The sequence below is a fragment of the Erpetoichthys calabaricus genome, chromosome 3 (genome assembly GCF_900747795.2).
Source record: "Erpetoichthys calabaricus chromosome 3, fErpCal1.3, whole genome shotgun sequence".
In the NCBI taxonomy this organism is placed as follows: Eukaryota; Metazoa; Chordata; class Cladistia; order Polypteriformes; family Polypteridae; genus Erpetoichthys; species Erpetoichthys calabaricus.
In genome coordinates this window covers 269,160,053-269,187,836 of record NC_041396.2, presented here as the reverse complement: position 1 = coordinate 269,187,836, position 27,784 = coordinate 269,160,053, and the positions used below count along the sequence as shown (strand labels likewise).

The 27,784-nt window shown below is 37.8% G+C and overlaps 1 protein-coding gene across 1 annotated transcript in view; it reads left to right on the top strand.

The window, feature by feature from the left end:
* Positions 1 to 2,568: 2,568 nt before the first annotated feature.
* Positions 2,569 to 27,784, top strand: part of LOC114648920 (protein mono-ADP-ribosyltransferase TIPARP-like) — a 51,313-nt gene continuing 26,097 nt past the window's right edge. Inside the window, exons 1-2 of the mRNA XM_028798264.2 lie at positions 2,569 to 2,931; positions 17,682 to 18,440. Of these exons, the coding sequence (XP_028654097.1) occupies positions 17,686 to 18,440 (755 nt within the window). The 5' untranslated portion in view covers positions 2,569 to 2,931; positions 17,682 to 17,685. The remainder of the gene's footprint in view (positions 2,932 to 17,681; positions 18,441 to 27,784) is intronic.

Sequence of the window (27,784 nt, the reverse complement as noted above, 5' to 3'; positions counted from 1 at the left end):
TTATAAAAAGATAACACAAAACATAGCATTCTGAAACCTGCTTAATCCAGAGCTGGGCTGGAGTAGTAATCCTTACGCTATTAAAACCTAAGGTTATTGCTTGATTTCTTTACAATATAATGAAAAAAAACAAAACTGCTTGTACTTATGTCCCTTGGGAGCACATTTTTAAACAGCTCATTTAGTTTATAAACTAAAAAATAAGCTTTGTGGAGCCCTTTTGAAGCTCTAGCCCACAATAGTTTTTCTTATGTACAGGTTTTGCTTCCTCCCTGCTCAAATATTTCCATATGCAGTCCTTCAAATGAACAATTTACTCCCTCATACGGAGTCATGACCTTCAAACACATATTACTTCAGACTTGGGTTAGCAGATGAATACAGAGGTAGTTATTTATAAAGCTTGCCCACATCAAACTCTTGAACTGTGTATGATAAGGAAAAAGAGGCAAGCAGACACATAAAAGTTTACCGACAGGAGTTTTACTGGAATGCTAATGTCTGCCAGCAAAAATAAACTGTAGTAACTACCCAACTGAACTCCAAAAAACAGCAGTGTGCTTTCCATTTAACTGTAATGTCCAAAACACTGATTTGCCTATAAAGAAGTTGTGGGAATCTGGAAAAAAGTGCAGAGTCATCTAATTAAAACTGATACGCTGACGAACAGGAAGCACTTAAAACCTGCCAAGACAGCCTTGTAATATGGGCAGACAACTCTAAAAGTATTGTGCTAATTTTATTTAAAAATGCTTTAAGGTTAGATGCTTTTGTAATTCAGTTTAGGAACTCATAAAAAATAACCAAACTCCAGCAATTCTTTCATTTTCTGAGCCTGGTTATCTAATATTTGAAACATTAACTAAGTATATCAAAATTTAAAAAAAAAACATTAGCTGAAACCTTTTCATTAAAAACACAGTATTTACTCAATTTTAATTTTGAGAAAATCACATTGATCATTGTAAAAGATGTTCGTATTGATAAAAAATATATATTTAAATAGTAATAGTGTGGCAATCCCATTGTCAGAACATATACACATTGTTATATACATTAAGAATTAAATAAAAATTCTAATGAAAATATTGGGCACCAAATGGACCAGGACAGAATTCTCAGCTAGGGACCCTTCTCTGCGGTTTGCATGTTCTCCTGTTGATCATGTAAGTTTCTCTTTTGAGCGACACTTCCACCCACAGTCCAAAGTTTGTAAGTTAATGTTGATGGGTGCAGGACAAGAGTTTGCTTTATGATCGACTTTTTCAGTTTATAACTGTTTAAACCGTTCACTTTCAGTATTAATACAGTTTTTTTTCGTTTTACTATGAACTGTAATTGATTTAGTGTTCAGATATACATGGATAATTTGTAAGTTTTAAAACCATGGGATTGTTGCAAATGCAATCTATTTTCAAAATGACTCAGCTTTAATTCATAATCAAACTACATATCCATTTTGAATACAAGCGGTATTTCTACTGCTGGAGGTCAAAGCCTACAAAGGCAACAACACAGTTAAGGAAGTCAAGTCCTCGGCGGGATGCCAGTTCTTGGCCAGGCACCCTTAACATTAAGTACACCTGCAGTGACAAAGTATGTGTCAGCATTATCCATCCACCCATTTGGAGCACTACGCGGCGAGGACGAACGTCGCCCCTCGTTGCCCATAGCGGTTAGTTGGTATTATTATAATTCGACGTACTGCAATTCCCCATCGGTGTCCGGATCAGTAGCACAAAATCTGCCCCTTTATGTATATACCGCGGATTTAAATGGAGCCTACACCCCATGGTGTACGGAGCATGCGCGTAACAACACCCACTCGATATCATCAGAAATCGACGACCTCAGTGTTCCGAGCGCTCTCCCCCTAATGTTCATAGATGGCTCCCCTTAGATGACAGCTTTGAATGTAGCGTAATGGATTGACCGGCTCTTTGTCCATCCGTTTTTTCCAGGGCAGGGTTGCGGACCATGTGAATCACCAATCCCAGGGCACAAAGTTAGGAATAATTAATGGAATGGGCGCCAGTCCATTTATTATTACAGTTTCACCTAACATCTTTATTTTTGGACTGCATGGAAGGCACAGGGAGAACATGCAAATTTAACGCAGGGAACACCCGAGATGTTTGGTCCAGTGTCCTTATTGCCAGGCAACAGAGCTAAGACCGCCACTAACAATGTGAATAAATAAGGAAGCGTGGGAAAAACAGTTTACTTTTCAATAACGTAAATACCACATTACTGTATACAACACATGTAACGTAAACAGCGACGTTTGACATCATAGTTAAAGGAGTCTTTCCTTTCAGAAAAAACACATATATTGGCAGTATGGGTTTCGGTTAAGAGATAGAATTTGAAAATGACTGTTATATGTAAATTGGTATTGTTGTGGATGTGTCAATAAAAATGCATTTTTACAAAAATGATGGCAGTATCAAGAATTCAGCTGTTCATAATGCAGTACTGCTGTAAAATATGGATTTTTTAACAATTAATCCACTTCAGTTTTTAAAACAAGGCATTTTGAAAGTTGATCTCTAACAATACTAAAACGACTTATCATCAGCGTTTGACCTTTAACAGCCTCCGTTGATGTGACGTGCTAGACATGACTTCTGTTCCTGTTCCTCTGAGGCGGCGTGGCTTAACTACAAGCACAACGAAACAAAAAAATCTTCACCATTACTAACGCCTCGCCCCTCTGCCACTTACCGCCCGCGTTGCTGGGATGTCTCCTAGGCTCCGCCCCATATTCATCACCAGAGGGCGTGGCTTTTACTTTGGTATAGCTTGTACTGTACTGTAAACAGAAGGCGGCAGGAAGTTGTACCGTACCGGTAAGCAAAGCTAGTTTAGACGACTGGCGAGAAGTGAGTGAAGGAAGACATAGCAGGCTGCACATTCCTCTCCAGATTATAGGTAACTCACTTAACGATCATCTTTTTTCTGTAATATGCATGTATTTCCCATTTTTCTTTTTTTTTTAAGGAAGGCTGAATGGTCTTTTCTGAATTAACAAAAAAGTAAACGAGCGGAATTAGACAAACTCAATTTGTGAAGAAGATATTTGAAAGTTTGAAGCTTGGGTTTAATTCAGAGTTGTGCTTGACATTCAAATGCATGTAGTTATGAAAAATGTTAAGCAATAAAAAAATTTGAATATATGTAGTCTTTATATATTATCTTTATTTATATATATATATATACACATACTGTGTGAACCCGCTTAATCCAGCTTAAGATCAAGAATACATACATATATATATATTCATGTATATGTTTGTGTGTACGAGAGAGAGCTTCATTTTTCCCCCTGGATTTGCCATATCTACAGAAGCTGTCTGGTTTATTATCGTACAATTTAAACTAGTAAGTAGTCGTCGGACTTATGTACGTTTGTGTGCCTACTCATGCACCCGAATGTCTGCTTCCTCTTGAGATACTGTGGGGGGAAGGTAATCGTTTGTCGCGCTCGCTTGCTGGGGGGAGGCGATGATGAGGATTCCTGAGGGCAAGCCCAAAACTTTACACGACTGAAACACCACCGTGACTGTGCAGTCGCACTTTACTCTTGGGCTAGTGTTTGCTTGTTTTCAAATCTTGATCTAGATTGGCACTCAACGGTTTGGCTTGCTCTTTCTTCTCTTTCATGAGTGAATTTTAGATTGTTAATATTTTTATGTGCGGTTTCTGAAACGGCTTCTAGAAGAGCACTCTTCCTCACTTAACAGAGTATCCCCCACCAGGCGGCCAGAAACAAAACCTTCTACGGGCAAGTACCCCTCCCCCATATCGGAACTAGCAACTTTTTTTTTTTAAATCAGACAAATGAGATAAAAAGTATTAAGGACGATAGTAAATCTAACTGTAATTGTCATATTTTGTTTTAGGAGGTGTTTTTGGTTCTTTATTTCGGATTTCCTTATTACCCTGTTTGAAATGTATTTTTCGGAACGTTTTAGTATTTATATTTATAGTACAAGTTTTTGCCAATAGAAACAAACGGGCAGCAGGTTGAGTATCATTACTGCTATGTGTATTAAGTACAGTGAATATCATACTTGGGTATGCTAATCAGATTTACCTAGATATGAGACACATTAATGGCCCTTTTATGTATAAGAAATCAACATATAGTAAAACAGATACAGGTTAATTGCACACTTGGTCCAGCCATCCATTATGTATTCTGATTGACAATTAGGGTCATAGGATGCCAAAGTCCACATTCGAAGCATTAGGCGCAAGGCAAGTATACTAATCCTAAACAGGACAGATTGCTAGTCCACTGTACCAGACACTTGTCACACTCACTCATGAGTCAGTTTAGTCTGTGGTTTGGAAAAAAAAAAATAGAAAAGGGAAGAGAAAAACACTTGGGAATTGTGGAGGACTTGCTAGTCCAAATAGTTTATCGGATATGATAAAATAAGTGTTGGTTTAGTTAGGGTTATGTGCTGCAGTGCACTTCTGGGTTATATAAATGTAGGCAGGCAGTGAGGCATTGAACTTCAGACCCAAAGGTTGTATTATATCTCGTTATTGGCACTGTGCGACCATGAGCAAGTCGCTTCACCAGCATGTGCCTAATTGGAGAAACAAAAGAAATATAACCACCTGTAACTGTCAAATGTTGTAAGTCACCTTGGATAAAGGCTCCAGCCAAATAATAGGTAGTAATAATAAATATGAAGTCATTATATTGAACATACATTGTCGTCATTAGTTGTTATTGACATACATTTTTACTCTGTGTAAGTTATGGAATCCATTACAATTCTTTACTTAATATTCATCTAGTATGTAACCCAGCTAATCCAGTTCAGAGTTGCAGAAAGCCCCATCTTGTCCTGTCAGCATTAAGCACAAGGCAGGAATAGGAATCATCCTTGAGTTGGGTGTTACTCTACTGTAGGGCAGAATAATACATAAACTCACATTTACACGTATGGAGCTGATTTAGTCTCCAGATAACTTTACATGCATGAATGTGTTTGGGATGAAGGTGTACCTAGTGCACTCAGAAGAAAAACCTTAAGTCAGAGGCATATCCAGTTATTTGCTTTGTTTCAGAGAGTGATTCAGAGGTAAAGACTGAAATGACAGTCCTGTAATTTCAAGTCAAGTGCCCCAGCCACTATGCTATGTTGACGGTACCCATGAGATCACACTTTAAAATATAATGGAAGTGGGATGATATGTAGGTGCTGTACATTGTGCTGCTGTGTCATAGTTGCAGGGACCATGATTCAGGTCCTGCTCCAGGTTCATTTTCTGGGTAAAGTAGGCATGTTCTTTTTTTGTGTTTGTGGAAGGTTTCTTCAGTTTTTACTGTTTCTTGCTGCATCCCAAAGAAGTACGTGTGTGTCAGGTTGTTAACAGCAAATTGCAATATCTGTGAATGTGGACATTTATGCAATTGTGCTCTGGTGGACTGGTGTCCTGTGCAGACATGGGTCCTGTATGTCATCGAAATACCTATTATAGGCCCTTTGTAACCATATAAAGGATTAAATTGTTTAAAAATATGAATGTAGACACTTTCTTATCGGGGTGGGTTGAATCTTTCTTTTTTGTCTTATTTTTTCTGCTGTTGTTTTTTCTTTGTATTTTTATTTTTCCTTTGCTTTCATTGTAATTTGAAGTAAATGGTTGTATCAGGGATGTTGTTATAATATGTTTGATCTGTTGAATGACACTGTAGTGTTCTGGTTTTGGAAAATAAAAAAATGTGTTAAAAAGTACAGTATGGTATGAAATTTTTCATTATTTAATAAATTTGGTGGCTGTTGTTGCTTTTTTTATTTGTTTATTTTTTGGGTAATGATCAAATAGTCAAAAATGGAAACAGTTAAACTTAATATGTTTTACAGTTATTCATAGGTATTTTTCCTAACATAAACATGTGTACTCTTTGAAAGCAGGCACTTGGCATTTTACCTAAAAGTTAGAGACTGAGGATCATCAAATTTCAGCTCCACATATTTTCCACCTATGTATGCAGGAAACAGCTTTTTGTCCATTTTCTTTTTTTACTTTCTTCATATTTCATATATGGAGGAAGAATTGTTTTCATAAAAATTATCTTTAAGTTTTCAATGTTTTGAAATTCCTAGGCCATGATTTGGGCATTTTTGGAAAGATGTACATGTCCTTGTGTCTATGCTAAAAAATATTGTGGATATATACTGTACTTCAAGAGTGAAAGGACTGATTCTTCTGAAATTCTTTTGACAACTTGCACTCGTTACTCTTAAGAGTTGATTGAGTTTGGATGATTTCCAGTTATTCAACTTTAAGTTTTTAAAGCTCAAAGTTTTTAAAAGTTTTTTAAAGACAGCATCAATAAGAGCTAAACCATTGCTCAGAAGTTTATAAAATTAGGCATACGTATTTAGGACTTTGAAAGAAGACTTTTGTGAATTTTGAGTTCAGTCCAAAGCATTTTAAAGTTCTAAATATAGTAGTGACTTTTTATATTTCATACATTTTGGTAAACTCACACTTGTATACTCTAATTATGTTGCTGGCCCCAGCAGTTATTTTATTTATTTATTTTTTTAACTGTTTAATGTTTTGAGAAATGTCACAGGGAGTTGTATAAAAATGTATGCAACCTAAGTTAACTATGATGTTATGTAATAAGGTTTATATGGTTGTTATTGCCACATGTATAGAGTACAGTGAAATTCTGACTTGCACATGATGCCAATTGGAAGACATGTTAAGTTTCATCCAAATCATACTGCAGCTCTATGAAAATAAACCTGCCATATAAAAGAGATTTCACAGATAATTGTTTGAATGATCAAATTTGTTACATTTATATTTTTATGAATTACATGTCGTAGAAACCAGTCATTGGCAAGTCTTTAGGAAGATGGTTACTCCAGTTGTGGTCTGTTAATATGGATATGAACTTAACCCAAAAACACACCTAAACCGCAGGCCATTTTTTCCATTTACCATTTTCATGTTACTTTATTTCTGAATAACATGTTCTATTGTGCTTTTTACATTTTTCTGTGGCACCTTCTGTTCCAAGAACAATATAATCCAATTGTTGGTCAGCATGACCAAACCATATATTTATTTAAAGCAGCCTTTTTTTCCAGAGACAATAGGGTGAAAGCTGGAACCAAGTATGGTACCAGTCCATCACATTGAAGGCTCGTATGCACACACACTCATTTTCTCTGGGCTAATTTAGACTTGTGGCTGAATATGAGTATCAGTGTTACATTCCACAGCAGTACACCAACAAGTTAGAAAATGTACAAATGCTGTAATATTCAGTTGCATTCGGAGATTTAATTTGAAAGTTGAAGCACAATTACTTTTTATTTACGTGCTTAATTAAAGACCAAGATATCAACTATTTTCTCTCTAAAATATTTTTAACAATGAGTCCTATTCCAAAATATCATTAGTTACAATGTATTTAAATGTTTTGGTGGAGTACATGCAAAACCTTTTTTTAAACACCATTATACAATATTATGTAATTAAATACTGAGCCCAAATAGGCTAGTGCTGACAGAAATAGCTTTCATAGACTCCAACTCAACTTATAACAATTGTGTTGATTGATGTACTCTTTATGTATGTTAAAAAAAAACAAAATCCATGTTATAAAATGGAAGACATGGCGATGTAGTGGTTGATGCTACTACCACTCGGCTTTCTGGGTTTGAGTCCAGAGTCCATTTGCTGTGTCTATCACAGTTGACAACACCTTTTTGGCACTGTGTGAATTGTATACATGGCTGGGTCATGCGGTGGACTGGCGCCCCATCCAGGGTTGGTTCCTGTTTTGTGCCTGATGCTTTCAGAATAGTCTTGGACCCAATCCTGTTACCCCGAGTTAAATTAGGAAGGTTTGAGAGTATTATGCTATAGGGTTTAAACAATACATTTCTTAATTGATACTCACTTCAAATCCTAGGATTCTCAGTCTGGCTTTATAAATGGCAGCAGAATAAAAGGAGTAAAATGAGTACGTTGCTTACAGGATCTTTCACACAGAATCCAGTAAATGATCTGGTTAACTATTCAGTTGGTGGGAATTGCATGTTCACACCCAGTAGTTTCCTAGGGTGATATTATTTTTGTACATCATTCCTACATGAGTGGGCATAAATCCTAACAGGTGAAAACTCTGCAACTCGAGGATGATGTGCTGTATTTGTGTGTATGTCTGTCTGGTTTTTAAACCTTAAACAATTTACTTGAATCACAAATATGCTTGTAGATACAAATGCAATGGACAGCACACTGAAAAAATAGCAAAGGCAATTTATAAAGCTGCAAGGATCAAAAAACTTAGGTAATTGTTTCTTTTATAGTGTGCAAATTTGCAGAAAACTGAATTTTCACTGGAGAGGCACCTGCATCAAGAGTCTGTCTTTCCACAGATGCTTTACACTCACCTAAGCGCACTGTGAGGTTTGTCTATGGAGTCTGTAGCAGTAAAGGTGATGGTGTAGGAAGGTATAGCCACATCTAGTAATAAGTGGGCCTGTTTTCTTTCAGTTTGATAGAAGGTTAGCCATCTTATTTCAGAATCTAGTCAATTACCAGAATGTCTGCAAAGATTTGAAAAACAAAGCTCTGCAAAAGAGTTGAGATACCAGTGGTCCTTTTATATGTCACTAGCTAATTTTGTTTTACTCACTACCAATGTCCACATATTTTCTTGTCATCCTAATGTTATTTTGCATGCTTTGCTCCATATTACCAGACCCAAAAAATGAATGAGAATTATACTAGGTCTTGATCTGGAATGGGCGTCTTGGGGGGGGGGGGGGGGGGCAGTAGTTGGTGGTGCCACTTTTTGTGTCTAGCATCCTGTGTTCAAGTTTTGCATAGTTGTTATCTGTGTGGAGTTTGCATGTTCTATTCTATTTGAATTTTTAACACTCCAGTGCTTTGCATGCTTTAAAGTCACTCAACTGTATATGAGCAAGTTGAGCGTGTATGTGCATGAGTGAATCCTGTGGTAGATTGATTTGTTGTCCAGGGTAGTTGTCTGTCTTGTACAGACTACTGTCTGGATAGGCTGCAGATTTCCATGACTTCTTAGCAGCAAATGCAGTAAAAAAGTAGAAAATAACTATTGCCTCACATATCCAGATTCCAACCTGCAGCATTGTATGTTCTCCCGATATTCGTTTTGGTTTTCTCCAGGTGCACTGTTGTGCTGGGGGGGGGGGGGGGGGGGGAGACAAGATTTTTATTTTGTTTTTTTAAAATGGTAAAATGTCAACTCCTAACTTGACCATTGTGTATGAATATTTGAGTGCATATGTGTGTCCAGTAATGGACTGCCAGCTGTTCCAGGGTTAGTTTCTGCTTTGCCTCCAGTGCTGTCTGGATAGACCCCTTACCTTATTGATTAGATTAATCATATTGATGAATACCTGTCTTTCCTTATAGGACATATAACACTACCTTGCTGATGTAGGAATCACCCTAAGTCACTACCAGACACTACTTATGCATTGTTTTCTTGGCAGAGTTATATATTTAAGAGATATTAACTGGCAGAGAAGTATGCCAACCACAAGTTGAGTCAGAAAATTGACAGCTTACTTGAGGTATTTTCCCCACATATTAATACACATCTTAATACATAATTCGCCTGCCTCCTCACTCACTCACTCATGTCCGTCCAAAGCCGAATGCGCAGTCGCCTTCTGCGCACGTCCGAAGCCAAATGCGCAGTCGCCTTCTGCGCAGCTGCCCGAAAAACCTTACGAGACCGAAATCCAACCCCAACATCGTGGCAGGTGTCGGATTTAGCCTACGCATTTCGGGATTATTATTCCATCCATCCATCCATTTTCCAACCCGCTGAATCCGAACACAGGGTCACGGGGGTCTGCTGGAGCCAATCCCAGCCAACACAGGGCACAAGGCAGGAACCAATCCTGGGCAGGGTGCCAATCCACCGCAGGGATTATTATTCTGAAATCCCAAATCCTTACGCCCAGGCGTAGGATATTAGCCCCGATCACAGCCAACCCTCGCACTCAAAATAATACGTAAGAACATATTATTATTAAGTACTTTCAGCGGCAGGAACGACTCCACAGCCATCACGATCATTACACTACCGTCGTCCGCAGATGTTGATGTGTGCGAAGCAAGGTACACATTCTAAGCCGCATACAAATCTCCACAGGTGGAGCGGTACGCATTGTCGTGCGCTGCTGCTGAGATCTGAGTAAAATAAAACGCTGCTGGCCTATTCGCACCAAGCACTGAATGTTCACGGCACCATCTGGAATGATTTTAATGCCCCTTGCATCCTCGCCCTTTCAAAACTGCTTATTCTTGCAACTTGGTGCCAACGGCCGCAAAAATTCAAAGAGAAAGGCGACTTCGATTAAAGCTCTAGAGGCCTGAAAGGCGATTTCGACTACAGCTTGAGGCCTAATTACGCATTCTGATTCAATTACGCATTCATTCAATACACCTATATCAGGTTTGTGGTGCTTATACTTATTACTATTCCATATTTTACTGGAACATTCATCATTCAATATTATACTATAGGCCTGGAAAATTCATCAACTAACAGTACAAGCCTGTACAGTAATGAGTGAAGCGGACTAAAATCATTACAAAAAAACTTAGTTTCTTCTTCTACTTTTCGTTGATTTGTATTTCTCATTTTTTCCCTTTTACTGCCATAGGCCTACATAATTATAAAATATGGCAATTTTTATGCACATAACACAAAATAAATTAAGCTTAAAGACTACATGTGTTTCCAAATTCAAAGGGCATTCCCTGTCAAACTAGCATTCGCCATGACTATAAACAAGTCACAACGACAAACATTTGACATGGTAGGAATATTCCTTGCCGAACCCGTTTTCAGCCATGGTCAATTGTATGTGGCTTTTTCAAGAGTCAGAAGGGCGAGTGATGTGAAGGTGCAAGTTAAAGATGGGCCACATCAAGGGAAATTACTACCAAACAGTGAAGAGTGTCTTCACAAAAAATGTAGTCTACAGAGAGATTTTACAACTTTAGTTGCATACTGACAGGCCTCCAGTATACAAACAAAAAACGTTTGTCATAGCATGTATTTTTTAAGTGTACGGTATTTTTTGCCGTGATAAAGTCATACATATTCCAAACCTCTTAGTTAATTATCATTACATCACTTTCTTATTTATTTCTTACTTATTATTTGTTCTTCATACACTGCTGACACAAACTCGTGCCCGTTTCATCTTACGTTGTCGAAACAGGCTTTTTGTCTAGTAAAACATGAAACACTGTCTTTCTGGATGTACCAGAATATGCTTTTTTTAGTTAAGCTATAGTTTAAGCTATTTTATTCGGAGTGCAGTGATCATGTTTGAATGCTTGACCAGTAGCTATCATCTGTTTCACAGGATAAAATTTATACAAATTTGGTCATTTTGGCAAATTTCACGTTGGTAGTCATTGTACCACCTTTCTGTTTTTACAAGTGAATTGTTTGGTTTGGTGGTTTTTGGAATTTTTTTTTTTTTTTTTTTAATCATTTGTCGTCTGGGTGGTAATCAATTTTAAGGTCGAGTGTGAACTTTTCTTCTGCATTAGGTAAGGTTAGCTAGAACTTTAATTGGCTTTTTACAGAAGCTCATTAAATACATTAATAAGCACACATCCACACAAAAAATAGAATGACTAAAAGAAAAGAAAACTTCTGACTTGGCAGTTTCAGTTCCAGCGAGGTAAAATGAGGGCGTATTGCTGTTAGTATAAAGGAGCCCCAATAGTGTTTCTTGGCACACTTCGGTTGCAGAATTTGTTGGCTGAATGTATCCAGTGTTAGTTTGTCAGAAAGAGGAGCATTGTTAATAATGACACTCAGTTTTTCTCTCTATTGCTACTACCTCCACCAGGTCGAGAGTGCATCCCATAACTAAGCCTACCATTTTAAGTTGTTTATTGATTTGTTGGGCCTCTTTTGAAGTGATATTACCAGCCTAAAACACCACAATGTAGAAAATTGCAGAGCTGTAGAAGATATGAAAAGTGTCGCTACTCAAATTAAGGGAATGCAGTCTCTTAAGAAAAAGACCCTGCTCTGCACTTTCTTAGGTAGTTCTTCTTTGTCATTGATGTAGACCCCCAAGTACTTGTAGGAGTGCAACACCTCTACATACACTACCTGAATAGTGCCATGGATATAGAGGCTCTTGGTTCGGCGAAAAATAATAAGCAGTTCCTTGGTTTTGCTAATGTTTGTTTACAGATAATTTTTTCTATACCAAGAAACAAAGTTCTCACCTCACTCCTATACTCTTTCATCATCCCCCTTATCGATACATTCCATATGTGCAGAGTCATCAGAGAATTTTTGTGAGTGACCTGGTGTTATATTTATAGTCTGATGTGCAAAGAGAAAAGGAGACCAGAGTGTTTCTTGTGATGCTCCAGTGTTGCTCACCTTCATATCAGAGACAGACTTAAGATCACACAAACTGTAGTCTGCCTGACAGATGATCAGGTTATCCAGGGCACCATAGGCTTATCCACCTGCACATCTCTGAATTTACCCATTAACAGAGACGGCTGGATGGTATTGAAGGCACTGGAGAAATCAAGAAATGTAATCCTTATAGTTCTGCCAGCTTTGTCCAGGTGAGAATAAGCCTTGTGAAGGAGATGGATGTTTGCACCCTCCACTCCAATCGTTGTCTGATAGGCAAACTGCAGTGGGTCCAGGTGGTCTACCACAAACGATCACTCCCTGTAGTCCATGACCAGCCAGTCATTATGATGTGAGATGCAAGTGTTGCTGGCCTGTAGTCACTGGGTGAAGTCTCACCCACCTTCTTTGCAATAGAAACAATGCAGGATGTATTCCTCAGCAGCAGCACTTTTTTCATCTTTAATGACAAATTGAACAGGAGACAGAGGATACCAAAGAGTTGTTCAGTACAGGCGTTGAAAACTCAAGGACTCCCCTATCTCCATTTGGTCCTGCTGCTTTTCTTGCATTTAGCTACTTCATTGTTTTGTCCTCACTGTTTTGTCCATACTGAAGGTCAAGGGTGGACTCATTACTGGCCATTCCAGTTGAATTGGTAGAGGATGTTGATGTAGAGACTGGGGGCTGGTCTTCGGAAGAAAGCAATGAGAGGAAAAATCTATTAAAAAATTGGTTCAGGGCATTAGTTTTGCCCACATCCCCTTCTAGAACCTGAACCCTGGATTGCTTAAGTCCAGGATTGCTTAAGTCCAGTAATTATGCTTTCAAATAGACCAGTTACTTCCATACTGTGCCTTGTAAAACCATTTTGTTTTCTTAGATTTTTACTTTCTCATACAGTGCATCTGGAAAGTATTCACAGCGCATCACTTTTTTCACATTTTGTTATGTTACAGCCTTATTCCAAAATGGATTAAATTCATTTTTTTTCCTCAGAATTCTTCACACAACACCCCATAATGACACCATGAAAAAAGTTTACTTGAGATTTTTGCAAATTTATTAAAAATAAAAAAATTGAGAAAGCATATGTACATAAGTATTCATAGCCTTTGCGGTGAAGCTCAAAATTGAGCTCGGGTGCATCCTGTTTTCCCTGATCATCCTTGAGATGTTTCTGCAGCTTAATTGGAGTCCACCTGTGGTAAATTCAGTTGATTGGACATGATTTGGAAAGGCACACACCTGTCTATATAAGGTCCCCACAGTTGACAGTTCATGTCAGAGCACAAACCAAGCATGAACTCAAAGGAATTGTCTGTAGACCTCCGAGACAGGATTGTCTCGAGGCACAAATCTGGGGAAGGTTACAGAAAAAGTTCTGCTGCTTTGAAGGTCCCAATGAGCACAGTGGCCTCCATCATCCGTAAGTGGAAGAAGTTCGAAACCACCAGGACTCTTCCTAGAGCTGGCCGACCATCTAAATGGAGCAATTGGGGGAGAAGGGCCTTAGTCAGGGACGTGACCAAGAACCCAATGGTCACTTTGTCAGAGGTCCTCTGTGGAGAGAGGAGAACCTTCCAGAAGGACGACCATCTCTGCAGCAATCCACCAATCAGGCCTTTATGGTAGAGTGGCCAGACGGAAGCCACTACTTAGTAAAAGGCACATGGCAGCCCACATGGAGTTTGCCAAAAGGCACCTGAAGGACTCTCAGACCATGAGAAAGAAAATTCTCTGGTCTGATGAGACAAAGATTGAACTCTTTGGTGTGAATGCCAGGCATCACGTTTGGAGGAAACCAGGCACCGCTCATCACCAGGACAATACCATCCCTACAGTGAAGCATGGTGGTGGCAGCATCATGCTGTGGGGATGTTTTTCAGCGGCAGGGACTGGGAGACTAGTCAGGATAAAGGGAAAGATGACTGCAGCAATGTACAGAGATATCCTGGATAAAAACCTGCTCCAGAGCACTCTTGACCTCAGACTGGGGCGACGGTTCATCTTTCAGCAGGACAATGACCCTAAGCACACAGCCAAGATATCAAAGGAGTGGCTTCAGGACAACTCTGTGAATGTCCTTGAGTGGCCCAGCCAGAGCCCAGACTTGAATCTGATTGAACATCTCTGGAGAGATCTTAAAATGGCTGTGCACCGACGCTTCCCATCCAACCAGATGGAGCTTGAGAGGTGCTGCAAAGAGGAATGGGCAAAACTGGCCAAGGATAAGTGTGCCAAGCTTGTGGCATCATATTCAAAAAGACTTGAGGCTGTAATTGCTGCCAAAGGTGCATCGACAAAGTATTGAGCAAAGGCTGTGAATACTTATGTACATGTGATTTCTCTTTTTTTTTATTTTTAATAAATTTGCAAAAACCTCAAGTAAACTTTTTTCATGTTGTCATTATGGGGTGTTGTGTGTAGAATTCCTAAAGAAAAAATGAATTTAAACCATTTTGGAATAAGGCTGTTAACATAACAAAATGTGGAAAAAGTGATGCGCTGTGAATACTTTCCGGATGCACTGTATATGAATTATAGGGAAAGTATTGGAATCGTCCAAAAGTTTGATGTCAAGATTTTGATAAATATAGTCGTTTTAGACCTCCCTAACTTTCTCGTATGTGAAATATAGGGAAAGTATTGGAATCCTCCAAATCTTCCATTTCATGATTTTGTTGAATATCAACGTTTTATACCTCCATGAGTCAGAAAATACCATTTTTAGAATTATGCCTGTGTGTCTGTCAGTGTGTTTGTCTGTATGTAAACATGATAATTTGAGTACGCTTTCACTTAGGTCAACCAAATTTTGCATACAGGTATTAGGTACAAAACTTTACCTTTTATTAATGCAGCTGCAGAGTACAATTTATATAACTTTACTTTTATAATAATTGCTCAATATATTATTAATTTTATTTGATTTTTTGTTGATTGTTCTTTAATGTACATAATATAAAAAATATATTCATTGTCTTGCAGTTTACTCCTCAAATATCCATCCCCATATCTGAGTATACAAGAAAGTCTAGGGGAGACCACTCCCGATTTTTGAATTTGTCAAAGGTTAATGTAAGATTTTTTTTTTTTTTGCAACAATTATATACAAAATTGTTCTAATTTAACTGGAAGTTTTAAAAAGTTTTCATATATTACAGAACATGAAGAAAAAATATTTCCCCTTTACATAATTGAAGGCATCAATTTTTCAGAAAACATGTATGAACAAAATGCATAAACAGCTTATTGAATAATTTAATGTTTGAAGGAAAACAGTAATTCAGATGTAATCCATTGCTATTCCTCAAGATGATAAAGCTAGAGCATTTAAGAGAAATGGGGAAAAGATCACAATGTCAATAAAGACTATCCCTAAAAAGTACCCAGAGGTGATATTAAAAGCACTGACCTAAATTAATTAGTATATAAAAAGTGAGATGTCATCATTTTTATTTTATTACTCATTTAGTATTCCTTTTGGAAGGGACTCTGTGATGACGAATGTATGACTCAGAGATATTTCCTATCTAACATGTCAAAATCCCACACAGACATATTCTTAAAATATGGAAAAAGTGAGTGCTGAAATGTGTTTTTAAGATAGTGTGTACAAAGAACATATCTCTCAAAATTGCAGATTCTTCTTGCTGTGTAATTTTCTTGAGTTAAAATATATTCCCGATTTAGTGTCCACCATGAAGTGTTTTTTTTTTTTTTATCAGTGTTTTAAAACTGATCAGTTGCATATGACAAATCGGTTCAAATTATCTTTGTCTCTTCCAATGTTTGAAATGTAAACAATGTATTTAGATTAAACTGGTTGGATGAGATATTGGTTATTGTTTCATAGGATAAGATGATAAAAAAGTATTACTAACAGTGAAATACCAATACTTCTTCTTCCAAAAAACTGTTATGATTATATAGATGTTGATTATTGATTTCTGATTTTAGTTTTCATTTTTGGGAGAGCGTCACCAGAACATGATTGCTAATTACTAACGACCTCCTTGTGGCAGCTGCTTCTGGTTTAATCACTATTCTCATCCTCCTTGATCTGAGTGCGGCCTTTGACACTGTTACACTACTCTTCCCAATAGATTATCTTCGATTGGCATTACCCACACTCCACTAGATTGGTTCAGATCCTATCTTTTTGGCCGCAACACATGTTCACTTAATTCATTAAACCTAAAACTTTCACATGCCAACCCACCACTGATATTTCAGTTGTGCCCCAGGGCTCTGTCCTGGAGCCCCTCCTTTTCATTATTAACCTCCTTCCCCTCGGCAGTATCTTTCGTAAATATAACATTAACTTCCAATGTTACGCTGATGACACCCAGCTTAACCTCACTAGCAACCATACTTTTTCCTTTCCACCTTCCCCACTTTTTGACTGCATAGCAGAAATCAAATCCTGGTTTTCTTCAAATTTTCTTAAATTAAACAGTGACAAAACTGAGGTTTTCTTCATTAGTACATAATCATCATTGTGCAAAACTGACCATTTTTCATTTGTTATTGATAATTCCTCTGTTTCCTTCCCCACAGGTTAAAAGTCTGGGTGTCATCTTTGATAGTTCTCTATCTTTTCAGTCCCACATCAATAACAATTCCCGGACTGCATATTTCCACCTGCATACATACAACTGCTATCCTTGTTTATAGCCTTGTCACCTCTCGTTTGGAGTATTGCAATTCTCTTTTCTTTGGTCTTTCTCGCAAATCACTTTATAAGCTTCAACTGGTCCAGAATTCAGCTGCCCGCATCATTACTAGAACCCCCTCTATTCACCATATCACTCCTGTTTAGTAGCAGCTTCATTGGCTTCCAGTTAAGTACTGTATTTACATCATAATTCTCCTCTTAAGATTTAAGGCTATCCAGAACCTTGTCCCTCCATATCTGTCTGACCTCCTGGACGTTGCCATTCCCTCCCACATCCTTAGATCCCCTTCTTCAGCTTTGGAACTCATTACCATCCGAGCTTAGAAATATCGATTCATTCTCACTTTTCAAATCTAAACTTAAAACTCGTCTGTTTAAGACTGCTTTTTCTCTTTGATTATAATTGCTCTGTGTTATTTTAATTTTTGCATTTTTAGTTTTGTTTATAATGTGTGTTTTATCTGTTGTTCGGTGTCCTTGAGTCTTTAGAAAGGCGCCTACAAAAAATAAAATGTATTATTATTATTAATTTTTCTTTTTTCTTTTTGCCTACAGTGAGATGATGGACATGAATTGTGAAGCTGCTTCTGCCACTTCTACTGCTCCTGCCCTTGTCCCTATTTCCTCAGGTGGTGCTACCACTGCAACTGTCCAGCCACTTCATTGCCAATGTGCAGTAGCCAGAAAGAGAAAAGTGATCAAACATAAAAGGTTTGGAAAAGTAAGAAATTGTAACTTTTTGAAGCAAAGAAAGTTGCGACAACAGAACAAGAACCTAGCCCGACTGCACTTACTGAACAGAATCCATCGACGTGGAAAAGGGACAGCAAATGGGCAGCCTTTAAAGTCATCTGCCATAACACAGACAGACATTCCTGGAACTGATTGCTTAGGGGACATGCAGACATTGCCTCAAACTGGAACTGATGGAGTGGCCCCTTCACAGCAGCCTCCACTTTTGGATAGGGGTGATCTGATGGAACTAGAAGTGAATGAGGCAGAGAGCAGCTCTGGGAGTGGCACAGACATGTTTAATCAGGAGGATAATATGTTGGTAGACAATGTTGTTGAACTTTTAGAGCAGCTACGGTATCACACTCATCAGGAGGATGGCATCTCTATCTGCCCTTATTTTCTTAGCAGTTTGTGTTGGCATGCCAGTCAGTGTCCACAACACCACACGGCATTGCCATATCATTGGCAGCTGCGCAGAAAAGGGACTCGGTGGTGGGAAAGCCTTCGAGATGATGTCGGCGAAATGATTGAACGTTTTTACTGTGACCCAAATTGCAACCATGTCACTTTGCTTATAAGGTCAGTTGTGTTTGAAATGCTGTAGTAGAAAAAATGTACTAGACTTAAAGTAGTTAAATTTTTTTATAGGTTGAAATAGTGCTGAGCGGTATACCGGTTCATACCGAAAACCGTTTTTTATTTTTTTTTATGATATGGATTTTCTTATACCGCAACACCGGTTTAAATTGCCTAAACGACGTTCGGAACGTGGCGCAGCGGGAAACTGTTCAAGTGGGGGCCTTTTTCACTGCTACACTGCTAAACACAGATTTGTTGCACTAGGGCTCTTTTTCACTGCTACACCACCAAATAGTGGGCGGTAGCATAGGTATGCCGCGCGGTGAAAATGGACAGAGAGCATTCCGAAACTGAAGCTGACGATAAAGTTTTGCCGAAAAAAAAGGAATCACGTCCGTTTCCTGGAGATACTTTGGTTTTAAAAGGTCAGATGTGTAAATACTGTTTCTATACTACTGGATAACACTGCAAGCCAAGTTGTACTTGTTTTTGTACTTGCTAGTGTATGTTTTGCTTGTATTGATCCTGCGATGTGCTGGTGACTCGTTCACAGATGGGCACAACTCTGAATGGATGGCATAATTAAACATGTATAATGAAGATATTTTTAAAGTTCTGAACACTCCGTTGGCTAAGTTAATAACTAGTTTTAATTTCACAAAGATGTTTATCTGTGCGGTGATCGCTGCAGGCGCCTGCTGTTAGTGCGGAGGAAGTCAGTTTAAGAAGCGTAGTGATTAACGACTGGGTCGGGGAACACTTAACACAAAGCATTTGATGTGCTGCATTAACTTGTACGGGGTTTGAGAAAATCTAGTAAATTAAACATTGATTTTAGGATGAAGTTTAGTTTACAACATTCTACTTTAATTATAAAATAAACTATGAGAATAAAGTGGAAATGTCGACTTTAATCTTGACATAGTCAACATGTCGAATTTATTCTCGACATATAGTTTGTTTTTTTCTTCCGTGTCCATATTTTTTTTTCTTCACAGTGGCCCTAATGCGCTTCCATAGGGCTATACCACTAACTGCATTATAAATGCAAGTTGCAGTTTTTATTATTTATGTATATAGCTTAGCTTGAAGCAAGGTCCATATTAATGCAGTTTGCCTAAATGATGCTACAGTTGGTAAGATGTCATCACCAAGTTGCACTTGTTTTATTTTATTTTAATTTGGTGAATACTGTGTAATGCACCTGGGCTTGAAGCCTTGAAGTAATGGTGCAGCTATCAGTAATATTATTATGTATTTTATTGTTGTTATTTATTAGTTTAAATATTATGCAGTTTAATGATGGTAAAATTGTTTAAAAAGTCACTTAAACGTGTCAGTGGACAGAGATTGTTAACATTAACAGAAAGTGTAGTTGGTTTACAAAAAATATTTACTATTTATTCCTTTTCTAAGACATGTTCAGTGCAATCCAACTTTTGACAAACACCTCTGGATATTTTACTAAGTCTAAATGCCTCTTTGGATGGTTGAAAATATGTTGTCAAAATCATAGTTTAAGCTTTTGCAAAATTTGTTCAATTAAAGGTTCAATATTTTGACTGCATCTGTCATGCAATGTGATTCCTTCTCTTTAGTGCCACCCCCTTGAAAACTATCACTTTATGGGGCCATGCAAACCTGGATTAATACTTGTGTGCACATTAAAATGTCTTTTTGTACGATGTACAATTCTCATAACAGTCTAATAGGTTATTCTTAGCCAGTCTACTGCAGTAATTGCAGTGGAAAATGTGGTTAACATCCACTCATGCATGGGGAAAAAAATACCGTCTAATACCGTGAAACCGGCAGAATTTAGAAAAATACCGTGATATAGAATTTTGGTCATACCGCCCACCTCTAGGTTGAAATTAAATTATCGAAAACTTATGAATTGTTTAGGAAGTTACATAATGTGTACTTTTAATATATGGAAGTAATATTGTGAGTCTAAGATTGATTTTAATGGTTTACACTGTTTTATTGTGGCCCCATTTTGTGCTGAATTGTTGCCTAAGATCTTAAACTCTTGAATAGTCTTACCTGCCTGCATTGTGAAAAATTCTTTTTTGCATAGAAATATGTATTATATGCTATAGGTATTCACTACTACAGTCTTGGTACTTCTTCAGTTTTCTTTAACAAGATTGTTGAGACTTAGGGGAGGATGACATGAGCAAAAGTAAATAGGACAATTAAAGTTATTTTTAATGATAATGGAAATTATTGCAATTTGCAGAAAGTGATGGCTACATGTACACTTAAAGGGTTATTTTCAATGATAATACAAAATACACACAATTGGAAGATTCCACCAATACCGGAACTTTATTTTAGACAAATAAATTAAAATAACGACACATGAATAAATTAAATGGAAAGAAGTGCTGTGATATTCCTGTGCTTAAATCTTTATCCTCAGCAGTAGTGAAAAGGCTCGTATGCTATGTGATGAAATTTAATTATATATAGTGCCTTTTTAAATTTAGTTATGTATTCAAAACTAACCTAGGATCGTAACTTCTTCAAAACTTTCTAATTTTGAAGTTTTATAACTAGAAACACTTGTTTACCAACAGTTACTAGCTTTTGTGTTACCTTATAACAGGACACAGTGCATCTATTTTGTCAAAAAAGTTTTTAATAGAATATTGCTTTTTCCTCCGTCTTTTTTCTGTATGGTTCATTGTGACTGAATGTGAATATGCTTGTCTTCTAATTACCCAAAATCTACAGCTTGTAACCTTTACTTGTGTTCTGTACCTAGCTAGTTAGCTAACAAAAGCATGTATGAAATTTCAGCCCTCCAATTGTTTGGGTGCTATTGGTCTCTGAGAAGTCTCATTGAAATGTTGAGAAATTCTGTCAGGTACTTCTGACTTTATAAATATAAAGTATATGTGGACTGAAGTATAGACCAGCATTCCTGTGGGAATTAATTCTTGGTACAGTGATAACTAATTTTAGTGATGTGGATGAATAAGAAATGATGAAGGCCTAAAATAATTTCCATCTTTTAAAAAGTCAATGGCAGCATAAAATAGGTACTTGCTTTTAAGGTACAACAAGCTGTAGATTAGTAAAAATCTTCTTTTTTGTTTAGCCAACAAAAAACAGTGCTGTGGCATTGAACATGTTCTTAAAAGATCATGATTTGAAAAGCATTAAAATAACAAAAAAAGAAACACAGACACATTATAGTTATTTTTCCATCATCAGATTTGAGAGAGAGAAAATTGCAATTCCTTTGTTTGATGGATTTTTAAAACTAGACACAAGTTGTCATTCATTATGCACCATTGTTAACTCTTTTAGGGCTAATTTTTTTTTTGTTTCTTATCTCCCAGGGCTGAATATTTTTCCAAAAACTAACATTTTTTAAAAAAGAACACAAAGCAATTGTTTAACATATCAAATCAACAAAAAATATTTACTTTTGACAAATGTTACTGTCTTGCATGTTGTATGAGCCTGCATACTCTATGATTTCACATACATATCACATACATTTTACACAGCAAAGTCCTGCAAAGTCTGATCTCGCTCAAAGCAGCCAATTTCAGTCATTGCCACATTGCACTCCTTACAATATGTGTTGCTTTGGTGCCTACTTTTCAATTGTCTGTTGCTGCACTTTCTCACATATATTGTTAGTGTGTACTGTAGAGAGACAAGTCACCCATTTGCCATCGTGCCATGCCACTGTCACCAAGTTTTCTGCCCGCATGAAAACCGGATTGTCACCTCTTTTCATCTTCTGAAACTTTATTTCAGACGCGCGTTGTAGGCGCCGAAGTCTATTGTTTTTGTCCATGCAGGCTCGTGTTTGTAGCTCCGTTAGTGGAGCTGTATAGTTTTGGAGCCATGATCGTGACTCCATTAGTTCTCCGTTGTTCACCGTTAGTAATATGAATAATTGCACTTCCTGTTAATATGGAGCGGTTTCTATGGTTGTACTGTTAATAATGCATCACTGTAATGTGATTCACTTATGCTGTATAGTTTGGACATGTGAGGATGACATACGTTCGATACAGAGCGTTCGTTTATTCTTATTACAGTTTGGACGTGTGAGGATGATGTACATTTAAAACGGAGCGTTCGTTTATTCTTATTACGCGTTGTAGGCGCCTTCGGCTTTTGTACTAACTCGCGCCTTCCGTACTTATGCTGTGTATGGTGGACCTTTGTGGACTCCGTACTTTTTCCCGTTTCACTCTGGGGCGGGGGGCTGAATCCTCTTTTTTTGTTTGGCTGTGTCATTACCTATGGGCGCGTTGCCTCATTTCTTATTTACGTTAGTTGAGCTCCTTTGTTTTTGAGCCATGACGCGTTGTAGACACTTATTTACGTTAGTTGAGCTAATATTATACCTCCAGTGCCGTGTGTGTGTTTCATGTAGTCGTTGTAGGCGCATGCGCCCTCCGTACTATCTCGGGTTTGACTATGCTGTGTTTTGTGGACGTTTGGGGACGCCGGACTCTCTCCGGATTGATTGTGGGGCGGGACGCCGAAGCCTGTTGTGTTTGTTTTGTCTGTGAGTACTCATATTATTGTATTACTGTAGCACCTTCCGTACTATGTCGGGTTTGACTATGCTGTGTAGTGTGGACGGTTAGGGTTCCATATTGTCTGTGCTCGTTGCTTTATTTTGTACTTCCGTTAGTGCTCGCTGTCGGCGCCTGTGCACTATGTCTCCTGCGTCCATGGGCATGCCATGTACCTGCGTCCATATCCGGTTTATTCTCGGTTAGTAATATGGATATGACATGCTTAGGTGATGAGATCAGATTCAGTAATGTAACAAAATGCTTTCAGATAGTAGTGAGCGGTACGGCAGCAAAAACAAAACACCAGCAGAAATCTGTCAACCATGAGAAATTTTTGTATATTATTTTTTACTTCAGTTTGGCACATCAGAATGCCACCTGTTGCTGCAAAGGTGATGCACATAGTGGGGAGTGGGTGTTCCATTGCCTTCTGGCACAATTCAGCATGAGAAGCTACAACTGTGGAGATAGAAAAAGAAAGTGAACAATGATCAGTATGCTTTATTTGTGAAAATGGAAGGATAGATGGAATGTGGTACTTTGACATGAATGAGAGGGAAAAAATATAAGATTTGAGTACAGCTATGTTGGAATACTGGCGCTTGCAATGAATCATATACACACACTCACCCATATGGTATTTGCTACTCAAATATGTATTGCTCTCTCACTCTCTTACAGACAACTTTATAATAATTGCAGAAAAAAATCAGTCATGTTTTTCAGTACACGTAATAAAAAATATCACACACTAATCCAAAAACTTTAGTGCTCCAGTCATTTCATCTAGCTATAAAAATATATACTCACCTCAGATTGTACTGGAATGTGTTTTCACACTTGGAATACAAACTACACCACCAGAATCAGTTTGACATGGGGAAAGGAGAACACACAAGGGGGCACTTTGTGGATGAAGTGAGCTGTGGGTGAGTCAGGGAGGTGGATAAAAATTAAAAACCACAGAGATCGCTCACTTGTAGAACTTTTTTTCTGTAAACATGGAGGAACTAATGAAACGTGGTATTTGGCCACAAATGAGGTGATTATATCGAAATACCCACGCTTTGAATCCCCTACATACACTCATTCATATTGAACCATAACATTTTAAGTGCAGATGCATGCAGAGGCAAAGAAAGCCGACTTTTTCTCTTGCTTTTGTCTATGCATTGTAATGTTTTCAAACAGTGTGAAAAACAAAGTACACAGCTAGCATCGGTTTGATGTATGCTCCTCTCTGTATAAGCAGTTTGTTCTATCCATGATATGCCATCTTTTGTGCATTTTCCTACCTGTCAAACTGTGGCTGGTTGTGTACCTTATATACTGACAGCTTTGCTTCTTTCAGACACTTGGCACACTTAGATGATGGCTGCTTACTTTTACATTACACGCAAGGTGGCACATTGTTGACTTAAGTTTTCAAGTGACTTTTGCACTGCTGAAAATATTATTTGGTAAATTTTGTTCTGTTTCATTTGTTTATTTGTAGTTTACTTACTGTTCAAATATAGTAGAAGTAAATGTTGTTTGCTCTCAAGTTTAAAACAAGACTCCCAAGAGTAACTTTCATATAAATTAAGTCAGAAGAACATTTTTAGATTTCTAGGTTTATGCCATGTAGTATTGCACACTAAATCAGTACTAAAAAAGAATCTTTACAATCAAAATTTTAAAATCGTATTATACCAGTATTATATTAATTTTGGCGTTGGAAGTTAATGTGGTCACATACCGGCACCTCATGCTGTGACCACCCTTACGCTTCTTGAGGGGAGTATATGAATAAGAACATGCTGTGATCTCCAAGGAGGACACCCCCTACCATCCTGCTCCTCATTACAATGTAATCAGTGATCTTGAGACTCCAAGTGGGATGCTCAAACATTCCATCCCCTCTCCCAGCTCATCATTTTAATATTCAGAGACTAGAGCTAGTGCCGCATGGTATACCAGTACTGAAATACCAAATTTTACTTTGGTAGTATATACCAGATTACTTTAATTTCTACGCTGGAAGTAAATTGTTGCATGTAGACCCATTGTACTCTCATTTATCTCCAAGGGGACCTGAGCAGACCCACATTTGTTAGAAATAGTGATATATGTCATTTTCATTGAAAATTATAAATGTAGTACATGTCAAGTAAAATGACACCTTTTATTGGCTATTGGTTAGCCAATAAAAGGTGTCATTTTACTTGACTTGTTACTACATTCAGGCTAACACGGTACAACACCCTGGAACTATTGAAAATTATGTAAATATCATTCAGTAATAATTAATTTTGGTTATATCACCCACACTTAGTCTTTCCAACAAATACAGTCACTTAACATTAAAAGTCATTCTCACACAAATCAAGAATAAAAAAATATATTTCTGGGAAATTTAACCTTGAATTATTTTCTGTGTTGCTAAACAAAGTGTCTCTTTTTGAAAATAAATGTTTATGAATCCATTTAAACAGCAATTATGAGGTGCAATTAAATTTTAAATCCATAAAACATATGGCTGTGTGTTAATAGCAACCTAGGGCAGATTTTCCATTGTACTGTGAATGTTGTTTTCGAATTGTGCAGACAATGTGATTAAATAGTATTAAGTACTAACCAGGCATATAGTTAAATACCAAGTTTTCATTATCAGTAAGGACTGATCCATGATTGAGGACCTCTGGTTTAGCTGTTTCTACATGTCGGAGTACTTAACAGTGTAATAAATTTCTCCTCCTTACTAATCCTTCCACTTTTGTTTGTGATTTAAAACTTGTAGTTTTTTTTCCTTCCTCTTTAGAAATTAAAGAAAATATTAGATGCATACTTACAATTGTGGAAATGACTAAGCACTTTGCTTAAGTGCAGCTAGTGTATTTCCCCTTGCACCTGCTTATCAAGAGCCTTTATTTATGTATTTGTTTGTTTGTTTGTGTATGTATGTATTGACTTGCTTTCCAGTTAACACTTTAAATAGTGTGATTTAAAGTGATAAGTGCAATCTCGAGATGTCTGTAATCTTTGAGGGGAGAGATACATGGTAAAAAAATCAATTAAATTAAATGGTTTGCTTAAATGCACAAGCAAGATACTGAATTATAAATAACAGTACTTGTAAGAAAGCCCTGAAACCACTATATCACCTCAGGAGAGTTTCTCTATCATTAACTGCCCAGATTTATACATTATGCTTATTTATTTAGCAGAAGATTTAGTAGTAATTTGCAAGTGCTTCAGGACAAATGCTAAGGCCAGCATACAAGTCTTCACTTTACATCATGTCTAAAAAATTTATGAAGCTTTAAGCTACACACACAATGTATGTGTATATATACAGTATATATTTTATATATATATATACACACATACATACGTATATATATGTATGTGGTGGTGTTCGGCCGGGACGCCCCTTCGTTATATGCTCAGTGGGAGCAGCCATGGATGGTGTAATACCTCCCCTGGGTTGGAGCGGTGCCTAAGTTTCCTGCAGGGCTCCATGAGAATTGGAGTTGGGAGCAGCCCTGTTGGGTCCTCCCTCAGGCTCCGCCGGGGGGGCTGCAGCTAGAACTCCTGAGCCCTTGTGGGCAGTGTTTTCACCACACCCGGAAGTGCAGCAGGAACTCGGCAATTAAGCATCTGGAGCACTTCCGGGTGAACTATAAAACGGGTCAGCAGTCACCACACGAGGTTGCCTGGGAGGAGTGGTGGAGGAAGAAAAAGAGTGCTTTGCTTGGTGTTTACTTGGTATTTGTGCTTGGGACAGTGTTGTGCCTGTGGGGACTACGGGGAAGACATGCCCACAGGTGAAGAAAAATAAATAGTTTATTTATTTTATGTGTGACTCCGTGTCCAGTCTGTGTCAGGTGCCTACAATAGTGCCTTTTCTTTATTTATTTTACGTGTGACTCTGTGTCCAGTCTGTGTCGAGTGCCTACAATAGTGCCTTTTCACAATGTGTGTGTGTATATATATATATATATATATATATATATATATAATTCCTCTGTCTCCCTTTCCCCACAGTCTGGGTATCATCCTTGACAGTACTTTATCCTTTCAGTCCCACATCAATAACATCTCCCAGACTGCATATTTCCACTTGCGTAACATTAATCGTATTCGCCCCTCCCTCACTCCCCACACCACTGCTATCCTTGTTCATAGCCTTGTCACTTCTCATCTGGATTATTGCAATTCCCTTTTCTGTGGTCTTTCTCGCAAATCTCTTTTATAAGCTTCAACTGGCCCAGAATTCAGCTGCCCACATCATTACTAGAACCCCCTCTATTCACCATATCACTCCCGTTTTGCAGCAGCTTCATTGGCTTCCAGTTAAGTTCCGCATTCAATTCAAAATTCTTCTGTTAACTTTGAAGGCTATCCACAACCTTGCCCCTCCATATCTGTCTGACCTCCTCCATATTGCCATTCCCTCCCGTACCCTTAGATCCTCTTACTCCATCCACTTGACTGTCCCCTTCGTCCTTCTTGCCACTATGGGGAGCAGAGCATTCAGTTGCTTTGCTCCCCAGCGCTGGAACTCACTACCATCTGGGTTTAGAAATATTGAATCATTTTCACTTTTCAAATCTAAACTTAAAACTCATTTGTTTAAGACTGCTTTTTCTCTTTGATTACAATTGCTCTATCTGATTTTAATTGTTGTATTTTAGTTTTGTTTATAATCTGTGTTTTATCTATTGTTCGTTGTCCTTGAGTGTTTAGAAAGGCGCCTACAAATAAATAAAATGTATTATTATTATATATAATGTATATACAGTGGTTGTC